This window comes from Haemorhous mexicanus, chromosome 1 (assembly GCF_027477595.1).
Source record: "Haemorhous mexicanus isolate bHaeMex1 chromosome 1, bHaeMex1.pri, whole genome shotgun sequence".
Lineage (NCBI taxonomy): Eukaryota > Metazoa > Chordata > Aves > Passeriformes > Fringillidae > Haemorhous > Haemorhous mexicanus.
Window position 1 is genome coordinate 45656733 of NC_082341.1, and position 26656 is coordinate 45683388.

The following is a 26656-nucleotide window of genomic DNA, read 5'->3' on the forward strand; positions in this document are numbered from 1 at the left end:
TTAGCAATAGCATTATCATTTATTTATTAATAAAAAAAAATTAAGTCACAACTTTCTATTAATGTAAAATAACTGAAATCTGTGCCTGAACTCTTTCTTTAAACACACCAAATAAACATATTGAAGGTCAACCTTAGACTGGGGACATCTGTAAACTAAGGTTTATACTGTCACATGAAAAGCTGAGTTAGAACACATAAAAGTATCAGTCAACAAGAATCATATTCTCAAGGATCAAGAGGCTGTGAACAAATGCCCAACCTCCATTATGTTTTCTTCCTGTTGGTTACAAGGAACATGAACTAAAAATTTCATCTAAGGAACTGACGAAGTTGAGCTAGAGGGATAAGAAAGCCTTGAATTTCTTTTACAGACTATTCAATAAAACAGAAGTGAGGAACATTGATCAGACAAATGCCCAACTGGACTACTCTGATAAAATAGGTTTTGGCAATTCATTTACCTGAGAAAAGCTGATACTATTATTGCAGAAATCTTTTAAAGTTCTCAAATGACATAAAAATGATCCAGTACAATTTGAAATATGTGATCCCAGTGAGTAGCCAGAGATCTAGGAATACACATTTCTGTATTGAAAGTGATAAAAATGAGCAGGAAGGTACCTGGAACAATTAAAGGCACTTTTAGCTGGCATGTGTTTTGATATATGCTGCAGAAAACTGTGTCAGGTATGACATTATACTGAATTGTGTAAAGGTCCAAGAAGTATTAACGCACTGTTAAATACACACATTTGACCAAATAGTCAATGAGCAATGCCAGCATAGTTAACACAGGAAGAAATCCACACTTTAACTTAAGTTAAAGTACACTTAGTGTGCACACACAGTTAATGTAAACAGTAAGGTTTCTAATAAAGGCATTTTAGTTTTAAATATTATTATATGTTTAGCATCATTGCATGCAACACTTGTCTAAAAGCTTCATGTCACCTCTGTGTATCACTAGGCCAGAAACAGTCACGGTAAGGTTTTTGGAGAGAAATTCTCCAGTTGCTCAGTCTAGTGCTGCACACAAAATTACAAACACCCTCAGTAAACTGTACACCTGGACAAGGCAAATATTCATATATAAAAAACAACTTCATTCCCACAAGGAATCTGGCCCTTGTGTTGTCAAAGGCACAGAAATTGAGGGGCATGCTAACTACAGCACTTAGAATGAGACCTGATTTCAAGAGAGAGACTTCAGTTGTCTCGCTGCCCCTGAAAGGTAAGTTCTGCCAGAAGTCAAAAACTGTCCCCACCATCATAACAACATGGTTGCTAAATTCAGACTGATACACCAAGAAAAAAAAAAAACAACAACAAAAACATCTAGACTTTTCTTGTGGATTCATTCTTTGCCTTTCAGAGACACCAGGTGCTGCAAACAATTTTTTTTTTTACCCTGTATTTTAAACCTTAGTAACAGGTGAAGTGAAAAGCACTGGTAAACAGCTGAATGACCAAATAATTATTTCTTTATTGAATCCTTACTCTCACTTCAACCAAAAGTGCAAGGTATTAGTAAAATGTGAATGTCACAGACACCTGAGCAGAACCACAAATTGGTTTAGACTTTTGAAATTATTTTTGTCAAGGAGCAAATAAAATAGTCTTTGGTGTAAGCTCACATGGTCCAACCCAAGTATAACAACATCAGCTGAAATTTAGAGAAAATCCATAACTTATCTTCTGAAGGAGAAGAGCACAAGCTCAAGTGATCACACTGATTTACAGGCACAGAGCTCTTCCAGGCAGCATACATGGTCTTTCACTACACTCACACAGCCACTGGCATGCTAAATCTGATGGATTTTCAAGCTGCAAGTGATGGAAAGAACGGTCAGATATTAGCAGATCACCTAGACATGTGCAACCTGGAGCTGCCTTGAGACAGTGATGCAGTCCGCATCTGCTAGGAATCACCAACCAACACTCAGACAAATAATGGCTTGTGAGAGGAGGAAACACTGGACAGAACATTCTCCCCGCTACCAGTGGCCAGTTTTAAGCTGGTGGTTAAAAATTAACTTTCCTGATGCCTATATAGTAAAAAGCAGAATCACACCTTTGGCACCTGTTTCACAACCAGTCCTGAAGAGTCCTGACTGGCATTGAGTTTGCTAGGTGTTAATTTTAAAACTAAAAGCTATCAACAGCTGAAGTTAAAAAAAAAAAAAAGGACAAAAAACAACTGAAAACACACAAATGAAACAAAACAAGATAAAAACATATTTAAAAATAACACTCCTCTTCAGTATGTTTTTGTCTTAGGCCACTGTCCTTACACCTGTGTTTCCAGAGGAAACTGCTATGCCTGGCATAAAATTACTACACTAAACTATCCCGTTCCTTATTTTCCAGCAAGGGCATGCCTGTATCTCCCTTATCCTTTTTATTTGCATCTCCATTGTCCTCTGACTGCCCTGATTTCTGATGAGCAAACGTGTAAGTGTCTTGGTCTGTGTCCATCAGGGGCAGAGGCTCCTCCTCGGGGTTAGAAGAGCGTTTAATGTCTTTTCTGAAAGAGAATGGAGGTGGAGAAGGTGGCAAGCTACCAATGGGTCCATCAAAAGGCCGGTAGACATCAACTTCTGGAGAGACAGAGCCATTGGACTCCTTCAGCAAGTGTCCATAGACCACAGCATCATCAATAACTGCATAGACATGAGACTCATTGTTTTGCCTCTCTTTTCCAAAAAAAGCTTTTTTTCCAGGCATCTGGGTATTCACGTTATCATTGTACACTCCCACCATGGGATTCTGGGTTTTCTTCTTCCTGTTACAGAGGTGAAATTGTTAACAGGTCAAAACCAACACATCTGGCATGTTGGAACTCAGTAACAACAGCTTCTGTTCACTCATCCCAACCACACAGTGTCAGGCAGCTTACCTGGATTAAAGGCCTTACTTGCAATTTTGGGAGAAATGACTCTTGAGCCTAGACATTCTTTAACAGGGCAGAAAACAACTTCATGCTATTTGGTTACCCACTGCTGCTCTGCTGACCCTGAAGTTTGCAAGATTAACTCCAGTGGTCTCCCAAGCACTGGGGTTCTGGCTGTGCTCAAGTCCCACAATTTCCACTGGCATTAGTAAGACCCAGAGATCGTTAGATCCTCACAAAAACAAGGCTGTGTTACTGAAGACAAGATATGGAGTCAAAATGAAAGTCAAATGAATTTTTCTTAATTACGCTTTCCTGACTGACTGCCCCTAAATTGGAAAGAACAAAGGCTGAACTGAAGGCCTTTAAGCCTGTGTTTGTGAAGTCTTTCCTGTGTGGCAGGAAAATGTGCTCCTAACTGCACTAGTCACCATATTGCATAAATTCATTCCAGCTCTACAGCTTCAGGACCAACCACCTTGACAGCACTGAGCATACATGTATCAGAAAGCCAGACAATCAATGACTTCAGACTCTGTTCATATGAGTAATGCCATGCATGTAAGCTTTGCACAACCCACTTCTCTCCCCAAGGGCTCATCTCACAGAAAATTGCTCCCACTTGATGTGCAAACTCCAGAAGCAGCTGGAGGCTGTGCGGATGAAAGAAAGCTCTTAGTGTATCTGCATGAGTTCACAGCTTGTTTGAACAAAGACTTGAGTGGAGTCATGCATGCATCAGCCACATTCATTGGGATTTCATATTGCAGGGACTGCAATATTGCTGAGGAGGTCCAACCAACACCTGACTCACAGTACACCCAAAAGCCTGCACTTAAGGCCAAGGTAAGCAGTGCTCTGCAGGTTGAAGTAATGCGACTCCAGGAACGCTGCTCTGCTCTTGAAGTTTGTCAATTTAGAGTAAAGAAGCATTCCCAGGGTCAACACTACTTCCACCATGCCTTCCTCATGCTTTAGACCCTGGTTCAAAGGAAATCAACACATGAAACAGAGGGCCCAGAAGCTCTCCCAAAATGCCCTCCTGAACTGCTAAGTTACACATGCTGAATTATGAACTTACTTCTTCTTAACACAGCACACGGTCAATCCAATCACTGTGAGAACTCCAGCCCCAGCCACCACAGCAAGTATGATTCCGAGGTCTGCAAACAGACAAGGAACAAGGACACTGAGCAAAGAAGGAACAGCCAGCTTTTTCCTAAAATCTGTTTGGATTTGAATCCCTTTAAGAGCTTCTAAGCACAGCAGCTGCTGGCAGAGCAGGAGTTTCTAAGCCATGCTTGCCACAGGGCAACACAAGCCATTTCTGAGAGATTGGAGGCCAAGCAACAACAAACTCCCACCGTTGGCAGTGGAGGACAACCAAAAACCCCAACCAACCCACCCACCTCTAAGAGTTTTTGATAGAGCTCATGCACTGCTAAACTTACCTACAGCACGTCACATGTCTCTGGCTGAATAGGCAAGGAAGAGGTGAAAGCACAGAAAGAAACAGAGAAGGACTCAAAAGAAGAAAAAGTGGTATTTCCATAGATTCCCCTCAAAACCGTCCTTTCCTCTGAAATACACAGGTTGTGTTGACCTGGGGTTTTCTAGGAGTCATAAAATTGATTAGGGAAGTCCATGCATGAGCAAAGAAAAATGCTACAAGTTTCAAAAGAAGCGCAGATTGAAAAAAAGAAAGATCAAAAAATTAGAAAGTGCAAATGTGAAGCAAATTTACATAAGCAAAGCCTACCCTAAAAATGCCCCCTCATCTTTTCTTTAAAAACTGTTTATGTTTCAGGGAGATGAAAGAGAACAAAAAAACAGAATTTGCTGCTAGCAGTCAGGGCGCCATCTCCATTAAATGGTCAGACCTGTCCTAGGGAGGATTTCTTGCTCATTTGAACACTGAGACTAATTGAACTGCTAACATGAATGAGGACTACTTGGATGAATAAGTTTGCATAATCAAATCCCAAGCTGTTCACTAGGTCTGTGACCCTGGAAGGGAAAAACATCACTCGATCTTATTATATATTCCGTCTGTTATCTCCAATTTAAAAAGTTAAATTAATTTTTTTTTAATGAAATCTAGTCTTACTACCTTGATCCTTGCCATTTCTCGTGTCAACGGAAAAAAGCCCAGAAACACACCTTCTGCCCCCTACAAAACCATACCACAATAAAATCCCTCCTTCTTCCCCAGCTCCTAGAAATATTCCGCTGAAACTCTTGACGTTTTTGAGGGACAGACTTTTCCAAAGGCAGGAATCTACATCCAAGGAGGACCATCATCCATTACTGTTACCTCAAGGGAAAGCAAGGAAACGAGCAGAAAACAAACCACCACCACCTTACAGCACTCACCTATCTGCTTGTCAGCCAAAGTCACCCAGAACTGCAAGGTCAGCTGCGTCTTATCCACAGGTTTACAGTTGGAGACGTTCACCCAGAAGCTGTGGAGCATGTTTCGGGGCTGGGGCAGGAGCTCGTCCTCGCGGCACACGATCTCCTCTGCTCCCAGCGTCTCCTCCTTGATGTTGATGTAGGCACGGCCCGTCTCACAGGCAATGCCCATGCGGTCCTTGGAGAACCTGAGGCGGGCAGTTTGCTTGCTGGGCACAGCGATGAACCAGGATATGGAAACATAAGGAGGTAAACCATAAGGAGAGTTGGGAGTCTGCAAGTAAACTTTAGCTTTTGGATCTGGACTCACGGTGAATATGCACTCATCTGCAGCAAGGGGAAAGAAGAAAACAAAACTTAGTTTTGATAATTATTGTCCTTTCCCAAATCAGTGTTATCACAATAAACACAGACATACTTACAGAATTTGCCACGATCAGCTATCCACTACCTGGAATTATTTCTCTCTTCCCGAAATAGATCACATCACTGGTTCAGATAAAGACTGATTCTAGAGCCCAGTCCTAGAGCCATTGCTAAAGGATTGAACTCCTAATTTCTGTTTATCCGTATGTGCTTACTAAGCCTATTGAGAGATCTATCACTGTACAACATAGTACAAAATCTACTACCTTACCTTTAATATGTGGCACGAAAGACATTTTCAGATCCTGAGGGATAGACTCATTGATGAATCCTTTACCAAATGTTTTTAAGGATATGGTGATATTATTCCTCATCTGAATTTTTTCAATAGATCCACCAGGACAGAATACACCAACATTCAGCTCTGTCTCTGGGGTGGCACTAACAATGCTGTAACTGTAGCTCGTGTTGCACCTCTGCTCTGGGATGTGTTGCTGAAGTTTCAAGGACGGAGACATAATTTCTACGTTGATCATATCAGTGGCCAAGAGCTTCCAATTAAACTTATGCAGTCGAATTGGCAATCGGGTAATAGCCTTGGGCACTGAAAGGGAATAGATCTTCTTCTGACACCAACGAATATCCATACAGCCTGCAAAAACAAACAAAACCCAAAGAGCTGAGTATTTGTTGCAGAGGAAATACCTGGGCACACGCAGAGTACTGTCAGGTTTGCATTACAGACCAAGATAAGCATCTACCTAAGAAAATATCCTCTCTTAGTAACCTTTATCCAAATGTGTATTGTTTGTATTTAAAGAGCTTTCCTTTAAAGAGCAGGACACCAAAGAAACAAACAGAAACATGTTCAAAGGCCCTCACTCAAGACATACCTGCTGACTGTGACACTGCTGCAGACCAGTCAAGGTATGGATATTTCACTTTTTTTTTCCCCTGTAGTTGAAAGCATTTGGGAAAATCCTACATCAAGGGGACATGCATGCAGAACAAGATGCACTCCTGATGGCAACTTTGGTCCTGCATTTTCATGGGCAGATTTTTGGGTCTCTGGCTCTGTTTCCATAATTTGCAGTGACTTAGGTGACTTCTATCTCTTCTCTTCTAGGAATAGCTATGCAGTTTCTATTCCTAAAGGTAGAATGATGTACTGAACAAGGTCACCTCCAGATTCATTGCACACATCTCCCAGCTGGCCAACACCTGGTTTCCAACCTCAATCCATTTAAAGCCAAAGCAAGGGAACAAGTTTGGTTAACCCCTGGGGAAAAACATGCAAAAGCATTCCCTAAGAAACAGCATTAAGCCACTTTTGTAGTACCTATGCCTTTTTCAGCCGTGATCCTCAGCTGGGACAAGTCCTTGCACAGGAAGGAGATCCTGTAGACAGCACCAGAGGTTAAAGTCAAGGCACGGTCGCAGGTGCGAGGATCCTTGCAGATCAGGCATATGGGTTCAGACATGAGGGGCATGCGGCTGGGCCACCCTTCCAAGTGTATTGTCACAGTCATGTTCTTCTCCTTGCTCAGGTCGACCAAATGGGTGACATCTGCAACGAAAAACACCCCAGTGCAATTACAGCCAAGAAGCACAGTGTGAAGCAGAACCTCCTTCACCTCTTCTCACCCCCTTATATGAGCAGTTGTTACAGCAAATACTTGGGACATCTGGAAGGAGAAACTAGAAGGAAAGAGAAAAAAAATCCAAGTGTAGTTCATAAAGATTGACTGTCATGTGGAAAGATAGATTTTGGATCCATGCAACATCCTGGTGCTGTTACTAAGGCACCTCTCTCTGATGTCAAAAAAAACAAGCCAGCCTAGTGGAAGTGTCCCTGCCCATGGCAGGGCAGTCTGGAACTGGATGATCTTTAAGGTTCTTTCCAACCAAACCATTTAATGATTCTACAAAGGACAGGGGAGAAAAATAGTGTACCTATATACACACATATTCCATTACTACTCTTCATTTTCTGGTTTTAGCTTTAGCTACAGATCTCAAAGTCATACACAAAAGGTGAATAAAATAGCTTTTTCCTGTGTGGGAAATCAGGCAGACAAAAAGGCAAGTGGTCAAACGGAATTATCCAAGGCATTGACACAACCAAGCCTGTAACCTAGGACTCCTACCGCAAGGTTATCATTTTTCAGAATGTTTTTCCCTGCAGCAGCTAAACACAGGAAGAGTTAGATCAAGAAGTTATTGTGATGGGATATAGCCATATTTTCTTATTTAATGACAAGCACCACAGACAGTTGTGGAATACCCAAATGTTTGGGAAGCTTTGAGAATATGCAGATAGCAATGCATTTTTAATAAGAGCAATGTTGCAGATGGCAACCTGAGGGCTGAATTTGAATCTTTGATGGAACTTATATAACTACAAAATCAATCATGAAATCCTATAAAATCCCTAGAGAAACCACTGTTGTCTCTTAAATCCAAGTGGTTTATTACTTGCATTTCATTCATGGAATGACAACCTGTTTTTAATTTTTTACATGATTATCGTCTTGTATCCTAGCCATAAATATTTTAAAATTCTTTTTGCTTTTGAAAGAAGAAGGGAGATAAAGCTGATTAACTGAATATAATGTTTTCGTTCTGTCTAGCTTCCAAGATGCAACACACAATAAATGTAAGCAAATGCAATTTTGTTAACAGCAATTCTGTCAGGATTTGCTGTTCATAAACAGAGCCAGGCTAGACAGACAAAGAAGAAAGAACTGTAACTCTGAAATGCTACAGATCCTTTCTGGATATGTGACTTTGGGGCACAAGTCATTCACACCTTATTCTCTCTAAAATTACCCAGAAAGCCTCTAAGTAGCTCCTGACACAGTGGCAGTCAAGGGTGTACTTTCCTCCACCTGCTCTTTTGCAGTAAGTGCACCTTGATTATTAACCTTCACCTTGAACTGAGGTTAGAGTTGCAAAGTCAGAGGCTAAATCACTAACTCCATGGCTCATTACCTAGACAGGCCTTTTATTTCTGTTTTTAGAGAAATGCTCTGGTATTGTAAGTCATTGTGCTAAACCAATCTGAATTTGGGGCTAGAAAACAACAACAAAAAAATTATTTTCTCAGTATAGAGAAAGAAATGTAAAGAACATCCAAGTATGGAGGGGATATTATTAGTGGAATATCTTACTGACAACTTTGGTGTTTAGTGTGACTTCTTCACACTTGTTGATGTTCAACTTCCTCCAGGAAGCAAAATTAAAACTCGAAGGAAGAAAGGAAGGGAAGAGGTATATTAATGCCATTACCAATACAGAGACAATTTTACATCTCTCAATTCACCACAGATCTTGCTATCTACCATGACAGCAGGTTTCACCTTGTTAGGAGCAATTGCTCAGGCAGGGAACAAAAAACGGGGTTCACGCTTTAAAGAATGATCTTTAAAATGTTGAGTCTCATGTCTGAAAGCAGAATTGTTAAAGGCATTTTTCAATTACATTATTTAGGTGCTGGAAATGGAAAGAAGTCTCCATTTATAAGTTACGGTGTAAAAAACACAGCAGCACTAAATAGCCCATTGCAAACTGCACATTTCAGCATCGCTGCTCGCCTTGCTGTACGGGGGGCCAGCGCTACCCTGGGCAATAAAACAGGCCTCAGCGTTGCTTGGCAATCTCCTTAAATTCATAGAGGGAGCAAAGTCCAAGGAAAATAACAAAAAAAAAGAGTATTTATCTCCCTCGTGGTGCTCAGGCCAGACATCTGTAAGTAAAAGCAACAAAAGAGGCAGGCAGGTAGGTACTCACTCTCATCAACCTGTGGGTGCTGAACAACAACTTGGAAGAGCAGGCGAAGAATGCCAGGATTCTGGGCATCCTGATCACAGCCCTGCAGGGACATGTTGAAAGTACCAGCAATATTGGCAGGCTGGCTGTCGCTCAGCTTGAACACCTCCGGGTTGCTGGGGGAGCCAGGGATGTAGTACTCCACCCTCTCCTCCTTCCTTTCGCAGTTGGAGAGGCTGTAGTTGTGGAAGAACACGCTCGCTCTCAGGTTGGGAGGAATCACAAACTGCCACGTCATCAGCTCGTCTTCTGGAAAGCCCAGTGGGTAGTTAGGGGACATCAGGGTGATTGAAGACTCCCTCTTCAAAATGGATTCAATGATGCATAACCCTAAAACAGGGAGGGAATCACAACATATAAAATAAGTTCCAGTTACTGAAGAAACACTGACATATCTAGCACCCAAGAAGCAGAGTCTTTTTATTTTGACAGTGAGATCACCCACTCCAGCTACAGGTTAGGTTAATACAAAAGGCTCAGACTAAAACCTATATTTGAGTTGATTCTTATGTCTTCAATTACAGAAAAGGTAAGGAATGTATTAATACTGCATTTGAAGTTTAGCAGGTTAACCTTTCAAGCACATGGACAGACAAGCCTTTATTATTGGCAAGGGCAAGATCCTAATTCCTACTTCTACATTTGGATTTGCAAGAGCAAACACACACCCTGCTAAGTGCTTCTGCTTCACTGGGTTTTGGGAAACAAAAGAGCAAGCTTTTATAGCAGCATGTAGCTCTCTTTACAAAAACCTCCTAAATTTAACAAAAGCACACCAGCAAAGAGCCTCAGATAGGCATATTAAAACACAAATGTAAAATGTGCAGGCTGCGTAAGACGCTTTATCCTTGGATGACTCTTGGCAGTGTGAAGTTGAGTACATAGAGATTATGGTCCCACTCTAGGACTCCAGTGATGATGTGCAAGAGTGAGGAGTGCCAGGAATTATACAAAACACTCATGTTCTAGAAGCTTGAACCTGGACCAGGTTTTTTTAATAACTGATAGCAACAGCACTAGAATTCAAGTACAGAGAAAGTTTTGTCATGAGATCACAAAGTAACCCACTGATCGCTGTATAATATTCCAGGTATTTTAGGAAGATTATTACACAACAGTTTATGTTACTGTGCAGGTTGAAACAGATAAATGTATTTATGCAGCCTCCTGTGCCTTCCAGGCACTGCTTCACCTTTTCCCACACTCCTCTCCTGAAGAGAGATATTGGTTTGGGGCTCCAGAACTTAAAGAAATTTTTTTAAAAAATAAACAAGCCCAACTACACACTCCAACCAGCAAAAAACTCTCTGGCTCATTCTAATTATACTACCTAGTCTCACTTAGCTGAATTCACAAAAACAAGAAAGTAGGTATGTTTAAGTTTTAGGAAGTTTAAAGAGATTTAAAATTATTAATGTACATCAAATACTTTGACTCCAGAAGAACACCATATAACTAAATTAAAAATCATACAACAATAGTTTCCAGAAAAGATGAAGTGAAAGGGAGTTAGGGATAGCAGCATCAAAACTGGAAGGTTAGCTGTAAAGAAAGGTTGAAAAATTCTGCTGCAATCTGCAGGAGGCAGCTGCACTACTCAGTACTCACGTTTTATGGAAGCCCTGCTTGCTATGTTGAAGCCTGAGGTGGTGAGAGGCAAGTGCCACGGGAGGTGCAGGGACATGACAACTCCTCCCAGCAGCTTGACGCGAGACACGGAGCCATTCCTGCAGAAAGTGCCAATGTTGACCGTGGCATTATCAATAGAGCTGTTGATGTTGTAGCTAACGAAGTCTGGGCACGTCTCTCCTGGTTCAATCTGTCTTAGCCAGGAGGTAGAAAATTTTAGTTCAAGTCCAGCTTTTGTACTTGCCTTCACGTCCCAGATGTAAGTCCTGTTAAGGTGAGGCAGCCCCGGTGGGTAAAGATGAACATCTCCAAAGGGACATGGGCCTGACACACAGTCTAAATGCAGAGAGAGAAGAGCTGTGATACACTCTGGAAAGCATTCCATTAAAAGGGGAGTTTGATACTTCCCCTTCTTTGCCATTATCACAATTTTTAGGTTGCACTCATGTTTTCCTCTACAAGCACTAAACGACACTCCTGTAACACGGTCACAGGCTGTCTCCAAACAGACTCCCAGCCCATAGAATAGACAGGATAAACCTGCTTTAGTCAGGCTGACTAATAGGAGGGATTCATTGTCCCTAGTATTCCACCTTGTTTGCTGAAGAATTTAGAAGGTATTTAGTGAATAGGGCAGAGTCTGAATGGGCAAAAGGGACAAATGCAGTGTCAAGAGAGCTGGAAATCAAAGATCTAGAGAATCCATTTTATCCCATGTCCCCCAGAGAGTTACTGGCAAATAATTAATCTTTAAACATTTTACTGCTTGCCATGAACTGTATTTTTGTTCCCTTGGTGCCCAGATTAACAACAAAAAATGCCACTGCAGGATTCTGTGGGGAACCCAGAAAACTTTTATCTGAAAAATGCAAACGATTGACACTCAAAATAAGTAACTTTAATCCATGTCTAGGCTTCGACTTAAAAGAAGAAATATCACAAGTATGTCTTGCAAATATATGAGATACAGTGAGCATTGCTATCTGCATGAATCATATGAATAAAATTCCAAGACATGAAGAGAATTACTCTTGAACATCACCCCAAAAATAATGAAGATGTTACTAAAGACTGAATACCCAATGAAGTTTGGGATCTAGTTGAGAAGTAGCACATGTTCATGCCATTAAAGAGAACATACACCAAGAATAACATTCAAAGCAGAAGAAGCTTTAGTTACACTTCTGAATTTACAGTTTCTTGACTTCAATAACATTCATTAAAGATAAAGAAACGTGCAGGTCTTCAATGTTTCTGTTGTCCTCATAGACACAACCAAGTTGTTAATCAAATACATAATATATTATAAGTGTTCAGAGGCTTTTGTCAGGAACAAAAAGATTCTTTGATGGGTTTATAAATTGTGGGAAAAGGAAAAGCAGCAAGGAATTCATGCAGCAAACTTCATTCTAGCTGTTTCCAGCACAGCCACATTAACATTAATTCTGCCAGCTGCAATACAGACTTCTTCAGTTTGCACAGTTGTTGCAGTCATTCAAGGCTGTTTATCAGTGCTCAAAGATCTCTTCTTACCTAAGATTTTGGCAATACTTTAATACAGCAGCAGGAAAAAAAAACATGTGGTTTTACTGGAGGAAAATTACCACTGGGGAAAAATCAAAAATCTGTATCTTACCAATATTTTTCTGAATTTCTGTGATGAAATACTTCTCTGGAGTACTACAGGTGAAGGTAAAAGTCACATTGTCCCCAGGCTTTATCTTGAGTTCAGACATGATGACGTATTTCACGCGGATTCGGCAGCTTGCTGGAAGACCGGGTTTCAGTTTAATCATAACTGTGGTGTTGTCCGCTTTATGAAGAGAGATTGTAAAGGAATCTAAGAAAGAAAAAATACATAGAACAGAAGTGTTTTGTTACCAGCAATATGAGCAACACCAGGCTCTCCACACAGCCCTGCAGATACCACAGTGTCCGAAGGAACATTAGCATCCACTTCTCAGGAGCCTCTGGTGTTGTACCAATAGAAAAAGCCTCCTCTCTTCCAGCACAGACAACATAAAAATACGCTTGCTGCATGTGCCCAGGAGCGGTATATAGAGAATTTATGACAATCAGTTCTGCTCCAATTTACCCTCACCAGTGTCTTTTACTTCGCAATTAAGAAGTAGCTCAGCTGTTTCTTCCAAATAGTTGTTCTCCTGATTTTTGTTTTCAGTTTGTTATCACACAGCCTGCTTCATTTCTGAAGGCACCCATCAAGTCACGACTCAATTCAGGAAGTTTATTCAGGAGCCAAACAAAAAAACAAGCTTCAACTTTAATCACAATGGTAACAGATAATTTCTGGGGATACCTCAACAATTACTGTGGGCCAGATGAGGTATTCCAGCAATACCAAAAGCACATACCAACAGATACTTTTAGGTGCAGTCATGGCCCTCTCCCACTCTCCCCACCCTCCCCAACTCATTCCCCGAATGTACAGGATGTCTGTGCAGTGCCCCTCACCAGCACAGAAAGGCATTTGTGACCTGGAACAGAGTGCCTGGACGCTTCCTCTCCATCTCTGCCACAACCATCACTGATTCACAGCTTTTTGGAAATACTTCACAGATTTCAACCCATCCTCAAGTACTGCCAGATGCAGGAGCAGCTCTCACAGGAAATACTGGAGCCACTAAATAAACTGCTTGCTGAATAATCTTTTATTTTATGGGTAGCAGTTTATCAAAAAATGACTCAAACCTGACTGTCTTCTAAAAATATACACATAATATAAGACACCAGAGAGTACTGACTGGACATTCAAGATGACTATTATTAACTTCAGTTGGATGGTTAGCAAATAATGAGGCCAGCCCTGGCTGAAAAAAGTCAAGTCTGCAGTAAAGTCAACCACACCCCAGTCCCAGGTGAAAATCTGAGGACAGGACAGACAGTAAGTTTTCTGCTGCTTGTTTTCCTTGTTCTACATTCCTTATTTGACAGACAGTAAGTTTTCTGCTGCTTGTTTTCATTGTTCTCCATTTCTTATTTTGGTGCATGGAAGATAGAATCTCAGTGACTACAGTAACTGAGTTTTAGTGTGTATGAGAAAAAAATCATGCATATAAAAAAATAGCAAGAGATCTAGAAATAAAGGTACCCCAAGTTCGGTTCAAAAACATCTCTGCCTTGAGTGGTACACCACACATAGCTGCATGACAAAGCTCTGCCCGTATGCCAGGTTGGGAATCCTTGTGCTCATTAACCTCAATGAGAAAAGATTTGTGCTGGCAAACCCAGCAGGGCAGCGCCCTGAGGGAACCCCTGAAGCCATTCCAATTTCCAGGCAGCATGTCAGGAAGGTGTAGGAGAACAGCTGGCTCACACATAACTGCAGGATGCCTCAGGCTCTGTCCAACTGCTCAGCATCCCTGGAGCACCAGTCTGGTCCACACCAGCTGCTGCTGGTGCAGGGGTGATAAGGATGCTGATCAGAGCCTAGACATGCAGGGGCTCACCTGGTGGGGCTGTGGGGAGCAGGGCTGAACACACCATCGGAATCCTTGATCAGCAGAGCCCTCTAACAGCACACAAGCACACCAGAGACCCTCGACAAACAGACCCACCCAGCTCAAAGCTGCAGTCATCACAGCTGCTGAAAGCAGCTTATTGCATTAGAGACTCAATTTCACACAAAAACCACCTGTTCTATTGAAGAGAGGTTTAGAAAACTCCTAATTTTTACAGGAATCTCACGTTTTTGCAGGGCCTGACTTTCATTGCAGTGCTTTGCAAAAGCCCCGGAGACTGAGCAGTCAGCATGGTCCTTCCCTGCCACTGGAAACATTGTGGCTCCAGGTTTGGCAACACCAGGCATCAATACCCCCACTGCTAGGGGGAGTAGGGCAGAATAGAGTACTCAGAGACAGAGCTCATCACGTTTATCTGAGTTTTGTTGGTCTTGAGCCTTTTTGCAGCTTTTCTACACAATCTTGGAGTCAAAAGACTTAGGAAGTCCTTGAAACTGCCTTACCTATTTGCCTCCAGGATCAAAGGTTTTAAATGAAAATCTCAAACACCATGAGGCTTGCCAAACTGCAGCACATATTTTTAACCACAAGTTTACCAACCCTCTAACACCATTAGTAAGTACCTGGTCACTGAATAACTTTCCTACAGCCTTTAAGTGACAGAACAGTTCTCTGACCTGAGAGCCTACACTGCATTCTCCTGCCTCTTCCAATGGCTGGCACACTTTACATCTCTGTTTCTGCCTTCGAAAAAAGGTTTTCTATATGGATTTTCCTGAGGAAAAAAGATGATGGTGTAGCCTGGGAACTGCCTGTACAATAACCTTCCAAGCACACAGGGGACAATTGCAGGAGCAATGTCCATAGGGTGGGGAAGAGAGCAAAGCTAAGCAAGCAATCCGTGCTGCTCTTCCTCATTCTTCAGGAGGAAGCAGTCGCCAGAAAAGAAAGTGAAACAACTGCTTCCAACCTAGCCCAGAGTTCTATTTTCCATATCACTGGATTCTTTTTGGGTTCTCTAGGGTTTTATTTTACAACACTTAGTGCACAAAACGCCTTTGACCACGATGTTAATAACTTTTCCGTTGTTTAAGTCATCCAGATATGATGTGTCAATAACATAAACCAAATAATTAATAACTGTGGACAAAAGACATTTCTTTCTTGCACAAGATAATTGTCATACTCACCTTGTAGGTTTATTAGTATTACTGATAGCTCTGTTTCTAACTCTCTGTTCAAACAGTTATCACTGGTCCTTCCCCCATCCCTGGGACAGCACAGCCATATGGCTAACCTGGCAGGACAGAGACCAGGACCACCAACACCCAGCACTCCTCCACCACATGTTGGCACATGACTCTAATTTTTAGAGCCATGAGGATTAAGTTTAAACATAGCCTTAAGCACGTGACTAGCTTTAAATCAAAACAAATACACACCCTGAGCCGAAACCAAAGAACAGAAATTTTCAACACTTTGAAATAAGCAAAGGGTCCCACAAGGGTCAAAACAAAGTATCCTCTTCCCCAGCCCCCGAAAGACTCAAATTCAGCTGCCTGGGCTTTTTTTCCCTCCTTTCCCTCCTCTTGCTGACTTCATGACCATATAATCATTCTTCATTTGATCTCTCTGCAAGAATATAAAATATTTGTCAGGTCAGTATTATTTTCCAGCATAGATTTATCCCATTCTTCAGCTTTCCTAAATAGAACCTGCCCAAAATCACAGAATTGTTTTCAATGATCAATATATATATCATCACAACAATAGGCAAGAAGGATGCAGATCTATAGCAAATCAGACCAGCAAAATTGCCTGTTAGAAGCCCACATAAGAACAGACACCTTCTGTGCATAAACAAACAGCTTGCACAGATGAAAATCTACAGATAATAATTTTGGCCAAGAAATAAGAGCATGGTGCCGTAATGCCAACAGAAGCCAGCTGCTAGGGATGTGCTAAGCTGCATTAGACAATCAAATCTAATAGGAAAAGTGGAATAAGAGAATCACGCAGGAAGTATATGCAGTGATCCCAAAGTCATTAAAAACAAATGAACAAATGGCTAAAACTCCCCAAACTACAGCCACACATGAGCAGCACGACAGAGGGACTACTTAAAGAGCACCTTCATTGGAGAGCTTTTATAAACATGAGTGAGTCTCCCCATGAGTCACACTAATCTGTCTTTGTCTGTGACTCCCACTGCATGCCTTTTTATTAGGATTACCGGTAACTGGACACATTTCTTGAAAAGAAGCAATTTCCACGCCTTATTGCTGCTGCACAGGGATGACACACAGGATATCCAAACCACCATGAGGAAGCATTGCCAAGCTGGATCTCGTCTCTGTCTTTACAACAATGAAATCGTCCAGCTAGAAGATGTCAGAGGTAAAGCCTGCAGTCCTGAGCTGGTTCATAGCTGATGCAGACAGCTGACCTCACCCTATTCTTTTTTCCTCTAAGCGATTACAGTTTTGCAGCCTCTCATGGATATTTCATCAACTGTCCTAATCTCAATCTACACTCTCCCTTCCACAACTGGATTTTTCTACTGCTCATCTTCATTTCAGAATGTGCCTTCATGAGAGTTTTCTCATCACAGCATCCCTCTATTGCTAGAGTAATGCCCCTCTCAGCACAAACACAGCTTTTTCTTAGCAGGATGATATTTCCAAGCTTTTATGTTAGTGCTCAGAGCTCTTCCACTGGGGTTAGAAGCAAACTGCCTAGTGTAAAACAAGTTCAATCACTCCAGAGAGCTGAGCCTAAATTTATTTACTCTGTTTGCATCTGACAAGCTTATAGTAATTTGAACATGTATATAAATATGTCAAAAGGACACTTTTCCTGTACAAGAGGGAGTGCAATGCAGAAGACAACTGGCGAATAGTCAGGGCAGTAGCACTCACACGAAGCGTGTGTACATATACACGAGCAAAGGACTTGGCAGAACAGCAATTTTTATGGCTATGTAAAGTGCCTTGCTACACAAAGCAGGAGCTAGAACAGAGTCCAACTAGTTTTGGCTTGACAGCTGCATTTTATTGCAGTAATTTACCCATAAGGATCTATGGATTGTTCCACACGACTTGACTGGGTGGATTAAAACAATCAAAAAAGCCCCAGTCAGACCAAGTAAACAAAACCTACAACGAAATCCCAGATGTTAATTTATCCCAGAATTATGTACAGAAGCTGTTGGTTTGCTCATTCCGGTTAAATCACGGGCTTGCTCCATGACAGCCATTTTTATTGAAACCCAGTTGGATGGGGCTGACTCAGCCGCCATTCAGGAGCTGGAGGAGCCACAAGACGAGTAGCAGCAACTTGCTCTGATTATGAAATACCTGTCTCCAAAGACCTGCTCTGCCCCAGGGGGATCTGAACCCACACAACCAACACACCTCTCCAGAGAACAGGCTCACTCCCTGCAGGGTATTGTGCCACCAGCCTGGGACGACCATAGCACAGGGATGCTGTTTGCCACTACAGCTTGGCAGGCACTCCTGGAGGCTCACTGCCTCTTGCAAGACCCTGCTGGGATGCTGACCTGCAGGCACACTCAGAGCCTGCTGAGGTTATTCCACTACACATAATCTGCTGCAAGAGTCATGGCAAGAAGGTGGGAAGCAAGGGGTATAACACAGTAACTCAGTGTGGTGGTGCATCACCTCACCATCACACTGAATTCACACCAGTGGATTGTGAATTGCATTACAATTCACTGCACAGTTCACTCAAATTGGCCAAAAGCACATCAAGGAATATTTGAAAGAGTAAATGTCTCCCTGCTTTGCCAACTCAGTTGTTTTGCACCTGTCTTACTAACATCTTGGACAATTTGAGTCCATCTCTCCAGTTCAACTGCAGCAGCCAATTGCCCAAGCATCATCCACTCCTCCAGTCTCACCCACAATGTAATCCAGGTGACTGCCTTCACAGTCTTCAAGCCCTTAGCAAAGTTAGTCAGAGACACAGACACAGTTTGGACTCCTCTCACCTCCTGACCAGTGCTGTGAGTAGCAAAAGAGAGATCACCATCACAAACTACAGCCAACCCTTCTTCATTTAAAAGTAAACTACTCCCTACATTACATCATTATCTCCTCGTATTTGGACCTGTCTTCCACCACCACACTTGTCTGGGATATGAGGTCCATATTTTGTGAAAGGATTACTTTCAGGGAATCACCCAGAAAATCACAGCGATAAAATCTGCAAAGCTTGTAAACTCTTAGAGATAGATGTTGCCAATTGCTATCATGCCATGCTAACCACACCTCAGGAGAGGGCTCCTGGGGGAGAATATCCATTCCTCAGCCATCACAGAACAGCCCCCTAATCTTCACTTCTTCTAAACTGATTGTTTGAACTGATAGCCAGGATGGGGATGCAAAGCAGGCGAGAGGTAGGCATTTTCCTCCTCATCAAGGAGGAAGGGCAGACACTTCTGGCATAGTGATGTTACAAGCCATTCCAACACATTTCACCAGAGATCTGTCAGCACTCCAGGCCAACAAGGTTGCTCACTCAAAAGTTGCTAATTCCTTAATTTGTAATGCCTAACAGGAATAAAGTACCTTCAAATTTAAAATAACTGAAGAAAAACCCCAACAACTATACATTTCTGTACTTATACAGCTTTCTCTAGAACCTTTCTGGTAGCTAATTAAGACACTCATATAACTCATGCAATAGTTTTTTTTAAAAGAAGCTTTTTTTTACCACAAGTGGGAAAGAGACACTGTTGACACTCAACTGCCTTTTCCTAATTATTATTTTACAGATATCAAGTTTTGTTGCTTCTGCAGAGGTGAGATGGAGACCTCAGCAAACTCTGTCTATGAGCTGACCACCAGCATACAATGTACAAAATGTTCGACCCATGGGTCTGCACAGCTTGAGGAGAAAATGTCACACTGGCTAGAGAAACATTGACACCACACAGGTCCCTGCAGGAGCCTCCCCTGATCAAAGAGGTGTTTGCTTGCATAGTTTTTTATCCCCACCTTGATTTAAGCCAGCAGAAGGACAACATCTCAGAGCATGTCTGAGCAGTTCTTCAGTCTTGGCTCTGGTTAACAAAGGTGTAAAAGCGCATTTTGCAATCAGGGATCCCTCCCACACCAAACATCCTGCTGTCAGCTCTTAGTCTCTCTCTTCTGAGGAACTCCAAACGCTCTCTTTCCACTCCTCAAAGCTTGCTCTCTCCTCTGTCTCACAGACAGGGACTCAGAAAATCCAGGACCAACTCCAAAATACCAGCATTATCCTATCTCCCGAAATAAGAGCTTGATCTGACATCAAGTAACCACACTCACTTTGTTCCCCAAGAAAACAAAAGACACAGGTCAAAGCAGGCTGCCCTATGGCACCCTTGTTAAAAGGTATCCAATAGAACAGGCAAAGCAGAGACTTTATCCCTGGTACAGGAGATAGATTTTTTAAAAACCACTTTTTCCACAGTAATGGCAGCCTGGGCACTCGCAGGCAGATTAGATCTTACTAACACACTTGAAATGCATATCTACTAGACACTATGGCACAATTCTTCAGCTGAAGGTCTTCCAGGAGGTCCCATCAATACTATCCACAGCAGACAGGCTCAGCTGCAGGCAGCAAACCCTTGCCTCTGTCACCAGCCAATACAGAAACCCAAGATGTTGCTCTGCTCTGGCTGTAAAGGCCAGCAGCCAACAATGTACTAAGTGCAGCCCAGCCCACGTCCTCTCCTTCACACCCTGGTGGCACAAGCAGATGTGAAGCAAGAAGAAACTCTATGGTAACATCTGCAAGATATTTGAGAAGTTTACAAATCAAGGGATGGTGACCCGGCCCTACTGACTGAATCCTACTAAGAAAGCAGTAAGTCAGCAGCTGCTCTTCAGGACCTGGTTAATGGTTTGGTTCCAACAAGCCAACCCCTGCTGCAGTGGGTGTGTTGTCCTCTCCAGAGCCGAGGTTTGACAGAGACACCTGAGCACCAGTGAGTTGGATGCTGTCCCAGAAACTGCTGGAAGTGCTTTGTTAAAGTGGTATCTTTAGTTTTTTCCCCAGTCAGGCAAAGGTTTATAAATTACAGAAATTAGGTGCAGATTTTAAAAAGGTGCAGATTTTAAAAAATATTTTAACAGAAGCTTACAAGAATAGTCCAAAAAAGAGCTCATTTAGACCAAAACCAGCATCCATGACTATTTTCCCCATATTCTCTAGTTAATACATGCTTTGCTACAGCTGAGTCTTTCTAGGAGCTCTTGCAAGGACACCAAGACCAGAAAACATCTGAAGGGAGAGCTCCAGGGAGCACCCAGAAGAGAGCAGGAGGACTTTGCTGTTGCAAGAGAACTACTGGTCAGCTCAGCTCAGAGGCACATTCCACTATGGCAGTGGAAAAATCAGCATCCAACTTCCCCCACAGGCCCAGGAAAAACCCAGCACCACCACTGATCCCACCCAGACCACAACACGAAGGGGTACAACTCCACACACATTCACTGCTCTTCTGCCCAGGACCTGAAGAAGGTCATGTTTTCCGTCAGCAATTACAAAAAGCAAATGAGAATGGAATCAAAAAAAAAAAAAGAAAAACTGGTGAAGAAAGGAGCTATTCAGCCATCATCTACACTAATCTGCAAACACGCCATGCCCCTGTCACCCACAGCTTTAGTCAACACAGGTAAAGCCAAAAGTATCTTGACTTTGCTCTTAGCACAGGATGGTTCCTCATGCTATTTCCAACTTGAAATATTTCTGGAATGAACTAAGTGCAAAGTTGTTCAGCCTCTGCCTAAGACTGAGGGTTTGGAATTGGTGGATCACAAAGCTTTTCATTTACCATATGCCGGTATAAATATCAATTAGTCTAAGTGATAAGGGCTACATTAATAAACTGAACCCTGGCAACACTTATTTATGAAAATACTGCTGCTGCTATTACATATTCCAAGAAGTCAGATTATTTTTCAGTTGTTTTCTCCTATTTTTTTTCCTATTCCAACATTACCTGTAGATAAGATAATTCATATAAGCAATTAACAAGCCTGAGCACAACTGACCCAAATGATATCCAATATCAGGCTGGGGAAAGGTTCTTCCTTTATTTCATACAGCAAGCCCTGCTTTCTGTCTAGAAACTCCCACTGTAGTATAGCAGGACAACACAAAGAATTGTAATGAAATGAGAGAAAGACAACCTTCTAGCTAACAAATTACTTCCTCCATGTCACAGGTCCATGGCGGTACTCTGGACATGAGATTCATCAGCCTCCAGTCGTCTCACCTTGTTTCTCCCTTGACTAGTCCTTTGCCTTGAATCAGTGCCAAGAAATAATCCTTTTCAGCATGCTTTCCCCTAATTATTTTTGGCTGACGAGCCACCACATCAAATGACAACCCCAGGCACAAAAAAGACACCAGCCACCTAAGGAGCCAGGCCCAGGAGCTGGCTCATCACATCCTGTTTCTTCTCTCCTGGGCCACTTTGTAGCCAAGGGGCTGATACTTGTTGGTGCTTCCAGTTTTGAGTATGAGTAAGCCCAGGAACAAGATTCCAGCTCTTGGGAGGAACTTCATTCATACAACTCCAGAGAAAACAAACTTACTGAAGATCTCTAGTGGGGGACACTCAAACTGGTGTTTATTCGTTCTGCTATGGACATTAAATTCAGCTCAGTATATCAATCTTCAAAATATCCACATTCCCATCACCTCTACATCCCTTCAGACTTATAGACGAATGAAAAACACACACAGACAAGGCTCACCTCTTAAAAACAAACATTTCAAACACACAAAGTTCTGGAATTGTGGAAAGGAAAAAAAAAGGGGGTATTTTCTGGTAGAGAATTTAAGGCAGTAGTACCAGAACTGAGACACACTATAAATAATTTACTGTAAACATTATTTTCTAGAGAAAAAAAGTTAGCACTCAAGACTGATAATGGCATGAGGCAAGCAAAAAAAAAAAAGGTTACAACACATGTGCATTGGTTGTAGTCTTAAAAGGAGAGGTCTCAATCGAATGAACAAATGGTGATTCAGAATGGAAATAATCCAGTTTCCACTGACTTTCAGAGGAGAACAAACACGGCTGTTATTTATATTCTGTTAGAGCAGCAGAATGACCCTGCTAACAGCTCGGGGCTTTTTATTTTATTAAATGAAGCAGCTTTACATGTCAGGACTGACGTGTGACTCAAATCAGTCAGTTGCCAAGAAAAAGATGACTGGAGGGTAGAGCAAGAATCAACATGGCACTATTTCTAAATTCACTTATTATAACAATGACATTTTAAAGACAAAGCCCAGAATGCATGTGCAGATTTTATCACATTCATAAGGACACTTTAAACCTGAAACGTTTATGTTTCATAGACAGCACAGAAGCCTGATTAACTTCATTATTAGTGCCTCAAAGAAACTCATTTTTAGTTGGAAAACACATTTTCAAAGGTCAGATATGCAATACTCTGTTCACACTCCCACGTCTGTGCACAGCCAGCACACCAAATACTTCATCCTGTAGTTTTCCAGCTATAAGTTAGAAGCAATCCTCCATTTGATAATTTACTTTATGCATGGAGTTGCAGCTCAAGAAAACCCACAAGCTTCTCTGAGGACCACATGACCAACCACGCTCAACCTACACTTTCCTACAGGAACACCACTGTAATACTGTACCTGCTGGGAAAGGGTGGAGCAGGGAGTGGGAGGAGAAAGAACTTCACCAAGAACTACAAGAGACAGCTTTAGAGACAGGCACACCAAACTTTGTAGCCATCCCACCAGGACATCACCACTCCCCAGAAGGAGCCATGTGTGCCTCATACACACCCCAGGTGCACACCCAGCCTAAACCCAGCCTTGCTGAAAGGGAGGAAGCTGCCCCAAGGAAAGGGAGGCAGCCAAAGCACAGCAACAGCAGAGCCAGTACCAACGTCAGCACCAGAGCAACCGGAACTTTTTAAAAATTACAAACTACACAGGCCTGCAGAGGAAAATCTTAACCTGAGCTGTCTTGGGCTTTCGGGACAAACCTTTGCTCAGGGAAATGTTCCAACAGTTTTGGTTGTGCAATAACAACAGTAGTTCCCACTGGAAGGAAGGACACACGAGGTCTCACGTGCCAACAACCTGGGAAGGCACCACTCCCCTCTGCCTCATGTCCCCCTCACACCACCCCAACCTCCAGTCTGCCAACCCATGCTGCTAAGGCGGCTGAGACTGAGCCACCTCTTTTTGGGGAGACTGGGGTTCTCAAAGAGGAGGAAGGCACCACGTTAGAGAGTTTGAGAGGGTGACAGAAGACCTGGCACACAGGAGTGGTGGCGCTTGTGCAGGAGACAGAGCAGCGGGTGGAAGCCTGCGGCTGGAAAGGAAGGGACAGAAGGAGGTAGGAAGAGGGGCCACCATCAGTGGCAACAAACCACTGGGTCTACCAGTGGCATTTTGTGCAACTTCACTGTCACTAACTTTGCTGCAAACAGCAACTTCAGGATTTGCCAAAGAGCAAGGCCAGAGGTTGTGGTGCTCTTTCTCCCACGTTCCTCTAGATTAAGCTAAAATCCTTGGACAGTCTACCTCCTCTGCTTCTAGTGCTGAGCCATCTAAGGTTTTAAATATTTGTTTACTCTGAAAACAAAGCACAATTATTAAACAGCATTATATTTTCTTTTTCCTTTGAAGAGGCTTAGAGAAGCAAATTACTGTTATTCGCTCAACTCAAAGGCAATACATTAAATGCAAATATTTTATTTAAAAGACTGCACAGCTTGAAACTTAAACCTCAGGGCTGCCCAATTTCAAAGGAAACATTTTGTGTGTATTGTTTATGATAATAATGGCCTGAACTCCACTTCAGTAGAACCACTGCAGTTAAATGCAATAGAAATATTAAAAAGGCACAAATTTCACACCAGACTCTTTAGGTAATTTACAATCACTTCAAATAACTCACCAGTTATTTTGTACATAAGGACTCATACGTCAAGAGCCTTTGAAAGGACTACAGAGAGCAGTTAAACAGACTGTTTAGACTTGAGGATGGGCATTTTTTGCAATCAAGCAGCTTTGGAAATTGAGGAAAACACCACACACTGTCCCTGTGTTCCTAACTGGAATTCTTTTGGGGTCGCACAGAGGGTTAGATACATGAGATTTCAACAAGCATCCAGGAACTTCAAGAGATGCAGAGCTGGTAGTGGGCATTAAACCATCTGGCTCGGCTGGTTCCATTAAGCCATTCCATTTCCCTGCATCTACGGTTTACCCGCTATATATTATTCTATATAAATAATACCATTCTCTGATGAAAAACTCGGGCACGATCCCACACAGAACACAGACCGAGGAGCTTCTGCTTTTTACAGATAGTTCAGCTGCCCCTCTGGCGTCTAGGGAAAAGGACTTTGTGAAGTTACTTGCATAATCAATACTCCAGCAAGCAAGGATGCAAAGAGCAAGTAATTCTTCTTGTTAGCATTTTCAAAAGGAAAGAAAAGGGAGCTGCACTTCTGACTAGAAGTGCTGAAACTGAAATGTCCCACCTCAGAAACATCAAGGACGCGATGCTACCCCACCACCCCCGCCCCTTTTAAATAACTAATAGTTATTAAATCAGCAGCATAAAATCAACACACGGGGATAAAGGCAGAGTTATCAGTCTCTCGCCTACGGTGCCGCCAACCAAAGCCCGGGCTCAGCCGCGCACGGGCGGGTCCCGCCGGCCCGGGCAGCCCCTGAGGGGCGGCGGGGCGGGGATGGCAGCTGAGCCCCGGCTGGGGGTGACGGGGAACCGGGGTGGGGGTAGGGGGAACGGAGCCGAGGGTGGCGAGAGCCGGCCCATCCCTATCCCTGTCCCAGTCCCTGTCCCTGTCCCTGTCCCTGTCCGTACCTTCCCGCGGGATCAGCTGCGCCGAGGCGGCCAGCAGCGCGGCCAGCAGCACGGCCAGCAGCGCGGCCAGCGCTCGGCCCGCCGCCATCTCCCCTCATGGGCCCGGCGCCGAGGCGGGCGCGGGTCCCTCCGGCGCCGCCGCCGCCGCTTCCTGCTCCACCTCGCACCTGGAGGGGCGGGCCGGGCTGGGCAGGTGAAATCCCTCCTCTTCCTCCCGGGCGGCTCGTCCCCGCCCGGGCGCTGCCTCCGGCCCGGCCCCGGCGCGGCGGGGTGGAGCCGGCTTGGCGGGGCGCCGGAGGTGCGGGTCGTTGGCAGAGAGGTGTTATTCCTGCCCTAAACGCTTTTCTCTGCCCATTCCCGACATCATTCACACTTACCGAAAGGGGTTTGAAGTGTCGGTCACCAAGTTCCCCTCTCCCCCTCGGAGGTGTTACCGGCCCCTTGCCTGCCAAAGCATCGCTGAGCCTCAATTCTTAAAGGGAGCTTGAAGTTGGGGCCAGACTTTTTTACCCGGACAAGAGGTAATGATTTTAAACCACTTGGGCAGATTCAGACTAGATATTAGGAAGAAATGTTTTGTGATGACGGTGGTGAAACACTGGCAGAGGTTGCCCAGAGAAGTGGTAGATGCCCCATCCCTGGGAACATTCACAGGCAGGTTGGACAAGGCTCAAAGCAAGCGGATCTATTTGAAGATGTCACTGCTCATTGCAAGGGGTTTGGACTTAATGGCCTTTAAAGGTCACTTCCAATCCAAACTGTTCTGTGTTTGGAAGTGCCCTGTTTCAGACAGAAGCAGGTTCCTCCCAGTGAACAGCGGTTTGTATCCTGCTTGTTAAATATCTGGGAACTTTGCAAGGGAAAACTGAGCAGAAACCATCATGACATAGTCTGGACTAGATGTTTGCCCAGTGACTAAATACCTTACTAACGTCAGACAGCTCATCTTCCAGTAATCCCATGCAGTTGCTTTGGAGCATTTGTTTCTTTGGCAATATCATTACAAAACCCTAGTACATTTATACTAGCCCACACCAGCACCTGGCTATTATAGAAATGTATGGGAATGTGCACAAGAATATTCATGTTCAAAGAAGTCCTAATGAGATCAGAAATTCACAGCCTGTTACAGATTTGAGGCTGAACTTTG

At 43.1% G+C, this 26656-nt stretch overlaps 1 protein-coding gene across 1 annotated transcript; it reads right to left on the reverse strand.

Annotated features, from left to right (window-relative positions):
* Positions 1–25657, reverse strand: CDCP1 (CUB domain containing protein 1). Its single transcript, XM_059848254.1, has 9 exons — positions 25507–25657; positions 12764–12967; positions 11107–11463; positions 9460–9828; positions 7010–7237; positions 5942–6322; positions 5266–5631; positions 3974–4055; positions 1–2784 (listed from the first exon to the last, which is right to left on the reverse strand). Exons 1-9 carry the CDS (start codon positions 25592–25594, stop codon positions 2337–2339), a joined length of 2523 nt encoding a protein of 840 aa, XP_059704237.1. The 5' UTR covers positions 25595–25657; the 3' UTR covers positions 1–2336.
* Between the last annotated feature and the right edge of the window lie 999 nt (positions 25658–26656).

Bases quoted from the DNA above. Each gene is read 5' to 3' on its own strand.
- CDCP1 (XM_059848254.1), bottom strand. From the start codon at position 25,594: ATGGCGGCGGGCCGAGCGCTGGCCGCGCTGCTGGCCGTGCTGCTGGCC. The intron at 12,968-25,506 runs GTACGGACAGGG...TTTCTTTCTTAG, and splicing joins GCAGCTGATCCCGCGGGAAG to ATTCCTTTACAATCTCTCTT. The intron at 4,056-5,265 runs GTGAGTGCTGTA...GTCTGTTTGCAG, and splicing joins TTTGGCTGACAAGCAGATAG to ACCTCGGAATCATACTTGCT.